This window comes from Drosophila subpulchrella, unplaced genomic scaffold (assembly GCF_014743375.2).
Source record: "Drosophila subpulchrella strain 33 F10 #4 breed RU33 unplaced genomic scaffold, RU_Dsub_v1.1 Primary Assembly Seq16, whole genome shotgun sequence".
Taxonomy (NCBI): domain Eukaryota; kingdom Metazoa; phylum Arthropoda; class Insecta; order Diptera; family Drosophilidae; genus Drosophila; species Drosophila subpulchrella.
In genome coordinates, this window is record NW_023665498.1 from 1,458,973 (window position 1) to 1,471,978 (window position 13,006).

The following is a 13,006-nucleotide window of genomic DNA, read 5'->3' on the forward strand; positions in this document are numbered from 1 at the left end:
GCTCGGGAAAGTATTATGCCAACTTCTTAATGCCCCTCTTATAGAAGCTCACATTCCTACTGGCAGAAAACCCGGAAAGCCAATTTTCACAGGACTCTCTTGTGGCCAACTTCAGACCACCAAGCGCGTTCGCCATGGACAGGTGGTAAACACTTGATGCGAGATCCGGACTATACGGTGGATGCAAAAGAACCTCCCATCCGAGCTCCCGGTGCTTCTGGCGCGTCACCAAAGATGTGTGTGGCCTGGCTTTTCCTGATGGAAGACAATTCAGACCTCTGTTGATCAAAGATGGATGATTCCCTGCCAATTCCACCAAACACACAGAAGAACTTTCCTGCCCGTCAATCCAGGCTTGGCCACCGTCTGGGCCGCTTAACCGCGACCACGACCGTTTGCGCCTTACGTTGTCGTATGTGACCCACTTTTCATCGCCAGTCACCATACGCTTAAAAAACGGGTAGATTTTGTTGCGATTCAGAAGAGATTCGCATGCATCAATACGGTCAAAGATGTTTTTTCCGTCAAATCGTGTGGCACGCATACATCGAGCTTTTTAGTGACTCTAAGCTTCTTCAAATGGTTTATAACGGTTTGATGACTCATGCCCAGCTCTTGACCGATGCTACGGCTGCTACTATGCCGGAATGTATTAAACCCGTCAACACCTTCCGATTGACCCAAAAGAAGCTTGCCACGCCCACTCTAACGCCCATAACGCCTAAATCTGTCAGCCGCCCACATAAGCATATATTGAAATCGCTGGTAGGCTACTCATTACCAACTCGCTTTGCTGCTTGCATATCTGCCTTTGGTCCCTATAGCTTAGCAACGTTCTTCCTTGATTTTTTTATTTTTGGAAAATATTTAGTTTTTTCAAACTAAACGTAGCTTTTTTAGTGAAATGCTTAGAGCCACAAATGAGATATCCTGATAAAAAAAATAGCATTTGCCCTTAGGGCTAAAGAAGCAGCGATGCTTACACTCTAAACCCAGAGTAATTAAATAAACAAGGTTTGCTTTAGTACCAATTTTATTAGGACATATGTAGGGATTAGTTTGTTAGTTAAAAATACATTGCATTGCTGTAGACCTAACATTTTATAAATACAAAGTCAATATATTTGTGTCCCACACAGATTATGTACCTAAAGGTAGAGCAGGTTGAGCTGCTGCTGCCTGTGGTCGCCGTCGGCATGTGAGGAAAATCCGGTCGATAACAAAAATATTGTGTTCGTTGAAAAAAGAACATGTACGTTTAAAGAAATGCAAAGTTATTTTGCATAAACAGTTTTTATGAAGTGAAATTTTAATTGCTTTTATTTTGTCAATACCCACCTTACTTATAATAAACTTTGCCACGCCTTCTCTAACGTCCTCATATCGAAAAATGTTTAGAGTAATTCATTGAAGATATAAATATTTTTAACTTGGGAGACATTTATTAAAGTCAAAAATCATTTCTTTAATTCATTATAGTTGCTAAAACTCATATACAGAACGAGTAGAACAGTCTCTGCATACGGACTCAAACTACTTCGAAATATTAGTTAGATCGAAAGTTTTCCTAAAATTGAACATTTAGTCTGTAACAATCTTATTAGTTATGTATATCTTCTTTACATTGACCTGAACAATGTTCCTTAACGGATGGAAGGAAAGTATCTGCAGAAGGTTGCCTGGAATTAAATACAATGATTAAAATTCAATATTTTAAATAAATTAAGGTTTTAATACCTATCCGTTGATATGTGATATGAGCCAGGAGCTGAATTAGATCGACCTGCTCGGACAAATCTGTCTATCCGCATACAACTTGGTTCTAGTGATTTTCCAAAAGATTCTTTTACAAAAGGATTACCAAAAGAATGTTTTTTTAACATTGTTTTAATCAATATTAGTGTGTCTAATTTGGGAATGCTGCGAACGACGGAGTCTATGTCTTTGTCATCAACTTGCACCAAACAACAATTTTCTTCTTCTGTCGGCAAGGGAAAGTCCCCACCAGAGGTTACCCATTTGTTCACCTAAAAATTAAAAAATTTTATGTTTATAATATGCAACAATTAATATTTTTTAATACCTTTAGCAGTGGAACTGTGATTCTGTGCTTTGCATCTTTTTCCAACATTTGAACTATGCAACTTTTCAAGTTTGGATTAATTAAGTGGTTTTCTGGAAAGATTACACAATCTTGTTTTATTTTCTCGTACAGTACAGGCACGGAATCTGCTAGGAACGGCACATTTCCAAATATTAAAGAATATAGAGTTGCGCCTAGTGCCCAGACATCTGCTGCTCTTCCACAATATTCGTTCTAAATTGGAAAACTTAAATCATAAAGATTTAATTTCGAAAACTATTAAGAAACGGTATACCTTTCCTAGGACTAGAGTTTCAGGTGCTCTAAAGGCTGGAGTTCCAGCCGTCGATCCATTGCTTATTTTCGCATCTTCTCCGAGAAATTCGTTGCACACACCAAGATCTGCTATTTTGACATGTCCACATTCGGTTAATAATAAATTTCCAGGCTTTATGTCGGCATGGATAATTTTTTGGTGGTGTACTATTTGGGAAAAAATATTTATGTATCAGTATTGTTTCTATGTATAAATTAGCAGTTATCTTCGACCATATAAACATTAACCGTGCAGCTGGTATTCAAGCTTGTGTCAGAAGTGTGGAACGCATTGAGAACACATTGTAGTGTGCAAATTAAGTTTCTCCATAGTGAATTGATAAAAAAAAATTTATTTTTATTTTTAACAATCACTTATTCACTATTACAATTTTACAATAGGTCGAACTTACTTAATTCACTGCTCTTGTATTTATTCTCGAATTATTGTTCTGCTCGGATTCTGCTCAAAAACGGACTGGCTGATCTCTAGTTCAATGATCGATAATCAAACCTCGGCTTAAGAGAATTTATCCCCAAAAATTGATAAAGAGAATGACTCAAGAGAGTCGGAAAATAGGATGATGCAATTTGCCAATTAAATTTGAAGTCCAATCTTGGCCGGAAATTGGTGTTTACATTAGCGGAGTTTAGGGACCGCTTTGGGGATCTTTTTGTTTACGTTAGCGGACTCGGGGCTCGCTTTGGGGATCTTTTGTTTACGTTAGCGGACTGGATGTTTACAGCATCCGTTTGATTTGGGCTGCGTGAAATTGATCTGGGTGGGAATGATTCGGAGGCATGGTTGACAGAAATAGCTGACCACGGATTTATCTCGGGTCTGTCAGAGTTATTTGGAAATTAGCTCTCGGCTCAAAGTTGTTTATAAATTGGGTAAGAGCCCCTAAATAATGTGTCATATAACTCCCCCCATTCTAAATTGAATCGTCCCGATTCATTGGAACTGATGGGTATATTGAATGTAATTGATGGGTTAATTCGACAATGATATTTTCTTCTAGGGTCTTTTCATTGTCGGGTATATTATTTATTTCATTATCGGAAATATTGTTTTCTGGTTCAATTTCTATATGAATTTGCCATGGTTTGAATATTAAAAATTTTCTGAATTTGATTATAATCATAATAATTAAATATATAAATGTGAATATGATTAATATTAACGTAACTGGTATTTGAGTTTGTTTAATTTGAATAAATGGATTTAGTATGTTAATATTATCGAATGTGAGTTCCGAATCATTAGATATAATATATTCGGATACTAAAAAATCTGTATATTTTCGAGCTGTGATGTATTCCAATATCTTATTGTCTACATTGGTGTAGGAAATATTATTAATTTTAGTGGTGCCATTAAAAGTTATTAAATACGACCCATTTAAATGAGTGTCATTAACTGTATTTTCTCCATTTACAAAAATGGCTCCATCTTGGATTACATCTACTTTTTTATTTTTTTCTCTGATTTTGTTACAAAAAGATTTTTCTCCATTTAGTAATCTGGTGAAACAAGAACCTTCTGGGTTAAGTGTGCAATAATTGTTAAATATTTCTGTCTTAAAATTAGACATTACATAGTACTTATTTCTACATTTTGCGACGTGATTATCAATTAATAATTTTCCATCATCATGTGAAATGGATCTTGAATTGTAAACGTCACAGCGATCGGTAATAATAGGGTATTTTATGTAAATTATAATAAGATCTTGATGAAAAGCGATTTTAAATTCAGATATATCTAAAAGGTCTGTTATAACTACAGGTCTATTTTCGTGTTTATAAATTTCTTGTACATATATCGTCGTTGTTTAGAATTTTAGTATTAAATACATCGATTTTGGCGAGTGTAATTGTGTCCATTAAATTCATAAGATCGTAAGTAAGCAAACGCAGACGATATTTTCTAAGCGGAATTTCTTGATCTTTAAAGGCTGTTTTGAATTCTTCAGATAAAGATTTTATCTCTTTAAATATTTTAGAATTAATAACGAATTGATCGTTATTATTTTGTATTAAATCATCGATTTTATTTTGGACAGTTATGAAATCATCATGATCTGGTGTTCCCGCTATCCATTTCCAAATAGTGCCTATTTCATTAATGCCTCTTTTCGATCTACTGGGTATAATTTGGGAGATAAGTGTTTGGATAATTTTTAAATCGTGGGATATTTCCCAAAGAAAATTGTTGCTGTCGTGACTCTTCAGAAATTCTGTTTCAAGATTAATTATATCTCTATAAAGACTTATATTAGTTATATGAAATAAATCTGCGTATGATTCATAAATAAGAACATCTTTGGTATCCTTGTAAAGAAGGAAATCATGGTTCGTGTAATCCATAATTTCGGATTTGGTTGTAGCTACCAGCAGTAATAAGTACATTATTGAAATCATTATCTGTAATTTGAAACAAATTATTTTATATTATCTTTATGAATCGTACGGTTTCTGTTATTTATAATAACTTTATTAGGGAGATTTTCCCTAACTACTTGTTTTTTGTATCTAGAATTTAGCTTGTTTCTTTCCCCATGTTTCTTTTCGTAAATTACCTCTCCTACGTGATAATTCTTATTTTGTCTATCTCTATTGTGGAAATGCAACATTTTCTCTTGAGCTTGTTGCAATAATTTAGGCATATCTTCGTGTTTGATTTTATTAAATAGTATGTCAAAAGGTCGTTGGTTGGTTATTGAGTGAATTGTTAAATTATATTTTTGTGCTGCTTTAATAATAATTTCGGAATAATCAACTAAATTAAGCTCATCTTTAATGCAGCGAGCAATTTCTGTTAAAGTAGAGTGTGCTCTTTCTATTTGTCCGTTGGACGTACTATGTCGAGGATCTGCAAAGAATAGAGATATCCCATTTCTTTGAGCAAAGGATTTGAATTGGGATGAAGAGAAACTTGGTTCGTTATCTATCATCAAAGATTTGGCTAATGGAAATTGTTGTAAAATTTCTGAAACTTTATTTTCTATATTTAGTTTGTTAGGGATTTCTTTTAAGACCAAATATTTGGAATAGGAATCTATACAAGTAATGAATATAAGATTTTGGGCGTAATATATGTCAAGATGCAAATTTTCACCTTCTCTTTCTGGAATAGGTGCTTGACCGATAGGAATCTGTACTGGGTGTGTGTTGTATTTGTTTTGATTGCAGATTGTGCAATTCTTTATAAACTCCTTAAGCTTTTTGTATAAATTAGGCCAATAATAGAGTCTAGTTATTTGCTTATAATTTTCATCAAGCCCTCTATGAGCTCTACAATGAGTTTCTGTGATAATCACGGATCTGTCTTCAGCGTCTTCGACATCCTAGACAAATGTCTTAGTGTATAAAAATGTATTTATAAAATTGTCTTTAAGTGGTTTTTGAATTCTATAAAAATCTTCTAGAGTACAGTGAACTCCTATTGTTATATTGGGTGGAATATATTCTCTTAATATTGATATTACATTTTCTGGAGTATCATACTCTATTATATGTCTAGTATTTCCGAATACATTAATCGACTCATGTATTGTATACCTCCCCGTTGCTATTAGCAATTGTTGCTTAAACTGGTTTAAGGGTTTTCGGGTTTCTTGTATAACATTCTCAAAACTACTCTCTGCTGAATGCTGAGTATTTTGATCTGAGACCGATTCATTACTTTCCGTTAAGTTATTAATTTGTATCCTTGATAAAGCGTCCGCAACAACGTTTGTTGCTCCTGGCTTATAAATTATTTTGGGTGAATAGCTTTCAATAAAAGAATACCATCTTTTCATTTCGATATTTGGATTTTTTTGAGAAATGGAAAATGAAAGAGGTTGGTGATCGGTATAGATCTCGATGTTGTTAACCCCATATAAGTAATTACGAAGGTTTTTAAAAGCCCATACTATGGCTAAAAGTTCCTTTTTATTTGTCGCGTATAATTGTTCAGTTTTGGTTAGAGTTTTTGAAATAAATGTGATTGGTTTTCCTTCCTGAGAAAGAACCGCACCAATTGCTAAGTCAGACGCGTCAGTTGTTAGGGTAAATTTTTTATTACAGTCCGGTTGTACTAGTTCTACTTGTGCAATTAAATTTTCTTTGAGCTCGTTAAAAGCTCTTACAGCTGAATCATCAAACTGTATTAAAGTTTTACGTGATGCTTTTTTAGATACTTTGCCGTTTTGGCCTTCTAAATATTTTGTTAAAGGTTTAGCTATCTTTGCGTAATTTTGCACAAATTTTCTGTAATATCCTGTAAGGCCTAGGAAGCTTCTAAGCTCTCGAATATTTTTAGGGATCGGATATTTTACAATTGTTGAAATTTTTTCGGGATCGGTTTTGATCACATTGTGAGAAACAACGTAACCGAGAAAGTTTGTTTCTAATTTAAAGAACTTTGATTTTTCAATCGAAATTTTCATGTTTGCGTTCAGCAAAATTTTAATAATGACAATTAGGTCTTTATAATGTTGCTCAATTGTTTTTGAAAATATGATTATGTCATCCATATAAACATGACATGTTTTACCCACTTGTTCTCTCAAGATATCGTCCATCGCTCGTTGGAATATTCTAGGAGCGTTTGTCAAACCGAAAGGCATTCTTAGGAATTCGTATTTCCCATTATTTATTGAAAATGAGGTTTTTTGTATGTCAGGTTCGTTCATGAGAATCTGATGAAATCCAGATTCCAAGTCAATTGTTGAAAAGTATTTGGCTTTTCCGAGATTTGATAAAATCACTAAAGGGTCCTGCATTGGATACCTATCAGGTAGAGTATTTTCATTTAGTTTTTTATAGTCAATTACGAGTCTTAGTTTTGGAGTTCCATCTTCATTGAAACCCTTTTTTGGTACCACTAGTACAGGGGAATTATAAGGGCTTCTACTTGGCCTTATAATTTCTTCTTTTAGCATTCGACTTATTTCAGAATTTACAAAATCTGAAGCTGATAGAGCATAAGGGTATTGTTTGCTGTAAATGGCCCTATCATTTATGGTGTTTATTTCACCGCGTATATCTGTCCTAAAAGGAATCTGCATATTTATTTTTGAATGCTCTTCATTTATAATATTTAATATTTCATTCTCCAGATCTTTTATTTGATCTGCAGATGATATTTTTATGTTGTTTATTTTTTGATTGTCGGATAGTTCAACGACGGCGTGTTCAGAATTTTTCAATTCCAAACTTTTATTTTTGTCGGATATTTCAACGACGGCGTGTTCAGAATTTTTCAATTCCAAACTTTTATTTTTGTCGGATATTTCAACGTCGGCGTGTTCAGAATTTTTCAATTCCAAACTTTTATTTTTGTCGGATATTTCAACGACGGCGTGTTCAGGATTTGTATATCCCAAACTAAATTCGCTTTGATTACCCATTTCAGATTCGGATCTGATTTGAGCCTTTTCATCAAAGTATTTTTTTAATATAAATTCTTTTAATGGAAGAATGGTGTTTTCTTCTGTTAAAGAATGTTGGTTTAAATTGTTTCCGTTGTCATAATTTAATTTCTCTTCTATTCCGTTATATATAATAACTCCCTTAGCTGTATCAATCACAGCTCCTATTTTTTTCAATAGGTTATAGCCGATCAGTAGATCTGAGTCTAGCCCTTCTATTTCATAAAAAGTATATCGTGTATCAAAAATAGTTATCATATGATAATATTTAATTATTGAATATCCATTCACTGTGGATACTCTTTTGTATATTGGAAGCTCATTCTTATTTTTGTAAACTCCAGTTCTAATATAACACGAGGTTGCCCCAGTGTCAATTAATAATTTTAATTTTTTATTTATTTTCGAGTCATTTCTAAATAGGTAGGGTAAGCCTACTCCTGACTTTTGTCTAAAAAATGGTTCTCCCCAATGTTGTTTAGTCTCATTGTCTTGTTAGCCGGTTGGTTAACAGTTCCAGTTGGTACCCTTTTATTTTGGGCTTGTCCTTGCTGAGTGTTCTGGGTCTCAAACTTTTTTGTTTGATCCCACTTGTTCTGGCTATAATTGTTATTTTGATATTTATTATAGGTTTGATTATAGCCGTTGTTAGCCATATTCTGAACCTGGATAGACTCGTCTACCTCCATTGGTTCTGGCTTATTTTGTGGCTGCCTATAGGTGTTCCACTGATTTTGTTGGTTATTATTAAATCTACCCTGGTTCCAGGAATCATTTTTGTTCTGATTATAATAACCATAATTATTTTTGTTCTGGTTGTTGTCATGATTAAACCTTAAATTATTACTATTTCGATGGTTATTGTAATTGTTGTTTTGTTGTCTTTGCTTTTGGTTGAAATGTGTTTGACCATTTCCACCAGGGCTTGGCTCACTATTTTTTCTCTGAGTGGTTGAGAAACTATTTGCGAAATGCGCCCTCATGTTGTTGCTTTCCAATTCCTGAACTATGACCATTGCATTTGGTAGGTCAGGAGGATTCATTGAGAAAATTGTGTCTGAAATTTGGCCGTTTAGGCCGGTAATGAAAACTCTAAGAGCAGTCTTCCTATGTTTTTCATTCATTTCTGCTGTTATCGGTTTGTTTCTCCCGTAGGTCATAATTGTTTTATTAATAAGTAGAGTTAACTTTCTATTAACTGTACCATAATAATCCAAAATTGATAACTTTCCCTGACTCAAAACACTTAGTTCCTGTTCAATAATATGAATAGGACGTTTGTCGCTAAAGACAAAGTCAAGTCTGGCCATTATGGCATCGAAATTTAATACCGTACCGTTATGGGTTAAGGCATCGTTTGCCATTCCCGTTATTTTGTTTCTTAATATTGATAGGGCGGAATAAAATCTTTCACTCCCTCTGGCATATTGCCCCATGGCTATTTCAGCCGATTCTCTCCAGCTTACATATTTATCTTCTTCTCCTTTATATTCCCTAACAGATTTGATGATCTCATATGAGGTGTCGCACTTTATATTTGGATCTATAATCTCTATCTGATAATCTTCAACCGTTTTAATTTTATGAGAAAGCTGCGATCTTAAGTTAACGATCTCTTCCTTTAATGGATTCAATTCAAAATTTACAATTTGTTTAATTAAATCTCCTACATTTAACATGGTATTGTTTGTAATCGCCTGATGATGTTCTTGAGGCGAACTTATGTGGAGTCTTTTATTTGCTCCGTTCTGGCTTGAAGAAGGTTCTGACATTTTGCGAATACTTTCGAAATCAGAAATTAATTCTTCCACTTTGTATAATTATATTTCTTTTTACAAATTTCTTATTAAATAATAATAATAATAAAAAAAAGATTATATCGCTCACGAATCGTCCTCCTTATTTTTCTTGTCGTTGTTTTTGGGGTTGTCGTTTTTCTTGGATGATGATCCTGCTTGGGGTCGTCCTTCCTTTTTTTGTATCTTGGGGTCTTCCTTCTTTCTTCGGGTTTTTAAATTGGTGTCTTCCTTCTTTCTTCAGTGTTTATTTCTTGGCGAGGGATTGCCCTTCAGCCTTTATTCTTTAAATGTCTTTTTGTTGATGATTTCGAAGATTTGTTTGCAATATTTTTTTAGTTAAATTGTTTTTCACAATGGTTATTTGTTTCGATGAATTTTATTGTCACTTTTTAAATTTTTTATTTTGTCCGAGCAGTGAATTTATGTTACGAACACTATTTTGTAATTTGAGATTTTAAGGGGATTATTCCATTGATTATTTTCCACCTTATTATTTTTTGATCAACACAAACTTTTTATTTTTTTGCCGGTTGTATAGAGTTTAAGGGGATTATTGCATTTATTAATTTCCACCTTATTTTTATCAACACAGGCTTTATATATTCGTCGGTTGTATCGGGTTGTTGGCCGCGCAAAATTCCTTTTTCCTTTTTAAACTTTTCTGGGGTTTATTTAAAAGCTTTGCTTTAGAATTTTTTAATCACACGGCCCCACGTTGGGCGCCAATTAAGTTTCTCGCTAGTGAATTGATAAAAAAATATTTTTTTTTTTTTTAACAATCACTTATTCACTATTACAATTTTACAATAGGTCGAACTTATTTAATTCACTGCTCTTGTATTTATTCTCGAATTATTGTTCTGCTCGATTCAGATCTCAAAAACGGACTGGCTGATCTCTAGTTCAATGATCGATAATCAAACCTTGGCTTAAGAGAATTTATCCCCAAAAATTGATAAAGAGAATGACTCAAGAGAGTCGGAAAATAGGATGATGCAATTTGCCAATTAAATTTGAAGTCCAATCTTGGCCGGAAATTGGTGTTTACATTAGCGGAGTTTAGGGACCGCTTTGGGGATCTTTTTGTTTACGTTAGCGGACTCGGGGCTCGCTTTGGGGATCTTTTGTTTACGTTAGCGGACTGGATGTTTACAGCATCCGTTTGATTTGGGCTGCGTGAAATTGATCTGGGTGGGAATGATTCGGAGGCCTGGTTGACAGAAATAGCTGACCACGGATTTATCTCGGGTCTGTCAGAGTTATTTGGAAATTAGCTCTCGGCTCAAAGTTGTTTATAAATTGGGTAAGAGCCCCTAAATAATGTGTCATATAACTTGCATGCATGCAGAGTACACACTGCACTATGGGGACCTTGGACTGTTTTTTGTCATTGATGCTAAGTTTACAAGTGTTCACATTTTTATAAGCTTTGATGGAATCGAATTATCAAGATCAAGAAGTAATGTCATATACTAAAACAAGAGAGAATTCTATAGTCGATGCCATTGACTATCAACTACCCGTTGGTCAGCTAAGGGGAGTGCGAGGGAGATGGAGATATGCAAGCAGCAAAGCAACTGAAACCAAGATTGCACAGCTTATGTGCTTCTATCTTATTTGTATGTGCTTGCACCCATTCATTTTTGAGCAACGCGTGCCAGCCGCACTTGCACTCAAAACAAATGAAGGAACAATCACAAGTACAAAGGCAATGCGGAATTAATAGAAGCAGGGTTCGAAAATAACTGTTATTTTTGTTTTTTCAAACACAAAAATCACTAACAAGGAAAAGTCCTGGAAAAATCCAACTACACTACTGACATTATTAAACATTGTTTTTTACATAACCGCAATGATTATTATTTTTCAAAGTTTTATTTTAAACTCATGAAATAGTCGTTATTCTGTCAGTTTTATATTAAACTTGGCAAATAAAACTTATTTTCTGAGTTTTACTTTCCGCTTGAAAAAAAAAAGTTATTCTTTGAGTTTTATATAAAAATCAAATAATAAAACTTATTCTCTGAGTTTTATTATTTAGATCAAACATAACGAACGCTGAAGACATTTCACCAACATCCGTTCTTATGGAAAGGTAGCTTTTTAAAAAAACATTTCTTTGGAGGAAATAGAAAGTTACTGTACACAGAGAGTTTCTTTAAGCGAGGACTTCGAGGCCATTGAATGGTGGAAAAGCAAGGAAAACTGTTATCCTCTTTTATCTAAGCAACTTCTTACTATACCATCGAGCAGTGCAGCGGCCGAGAGAGTTTTTTCCTTAGCGGGCAATGTTATTATAGAGAAAAAAAATAGATTAGGACCTAAATCTATTGATCATTTACTTTTTCTCCATTCGTATTATAATATATTTAAATAAAAAACAAGGAAGAACGCTATAGTCGAGTACCTCGACTATCAGATACCCGTTACTCAGCTAGCGGACCAACGGAATATGGAGATATGCAAGCAGTAAAGCGATATTGAAATGCGCCACCTACCGGCGGTAGACAGATTTAAGCGATATGGGCGTTAGAGTGGGCGTGGCAACATTTTTTTGGATCAATCGATAGGTATTGACAAGACCAACACATTTCAGTAAAAATTTTTTATCTAGCATTAAAATTGTGGGCGCCACAGGCTTTAGCGGTTTGTGGGCGTTAGAGTGGGCGTGGCATATTCGCATAACAAACTTGCGCTGCGTACAAGGCTACGGAATCTAAATCTGAAATCCCAATACTCTATCTTTGATAGTTTTTGAGATATCCGCGTTCATACTAACGATTTTTTGAAGTTTGTGGGCGGTTTGTGGGCGTTAAAGTGGGCGTGGCAAACTTGATTTTATGTCAATCGATAGGTATTGAGGAGAACAATACATTTCAGTTAAAATTTTTATTCTAGCACTGTAGGGGCCACAGTTTTGGGCGGCTTGTGGGCGTTAGAGTGGGCGTGGCGCTCTACTGAAACAAACTTGCGCTGCGTAAGAAGCTCAGGAATCTGCACGCCAAATCTCAATAGCCTAGCTCTCATAGTTTCCGAGATCTTAGCGTTCATCCGGACAGACGGACAGACGGACAGACGGACATGGCTAGATCGACTCGGCTAGTGATCCTGATCAAGAATATATATACTTTATGGGGTCGGAAACGCTTCCTTCTGCCTGTTACATACTTTCCGACGAATCTAGTATACCCTTTTACTCTACGAGTAACGGGTATAATAAAATAAATTTTAATAAAACGACCTGAAGCTACAAAAAATATGTTATATTAAATAATTAAAAATTAAATAATATGCAATGAAGCAAAATATATATATATATGTTAAGTACTAAAAAATTAAAAATTTAGTAATATGCAATGAAGCAAAAAAAATAGATATGTTAACTAATA

At 34.4% G+C, this 13,006-nt stretch overlaps 1 protein-coding gene across 6 annotated transcripts in view; it reads right to left on the minus strand.

The window, feature by feature from the left end:
- Positions 1-1,416: 1,416 nt before the first annotated feature.
- LOC119559050 (calcium/calmodulin-dependent protein kinase kinase 2-like) overlaps positions 1,417-13,006 on the minus strand; it is a 118,873-nt gene continuing 107,283 nt past the window's right edge. For 4 of the 6 annotated variants that reach the window (XM_037872178.1, XM_037872183.1, XM_037872182.1 and 1 more), the window contains exons 4-7: positions 2,379-2,566; positions 2,084-2,317; positions 1,738-2,027; positions 1,417-1,679 (exon numbers count right to left, since the gene is read on the minus strand). In XM_037872178.1, the coding sequence (XP_037728106.1) occupies positions 1,601-1,679; positions 1,738-2,027; positions 2,084-2,317; positions 2,379-2,566 (791 nt within the window). In that variant the 3' untranslated portion in view covers positions 1,417-1,600. Of the gene's footprint in view, positions 1,680-1,737; positions 2,028-2,083; positions 2,318-2,378; positions 2,567-13,006 lie in introns of those variants that run through there. The other 2 variants (XM_037872180.1, XM_037872185.1) reach the window with 2 other exon arrangements.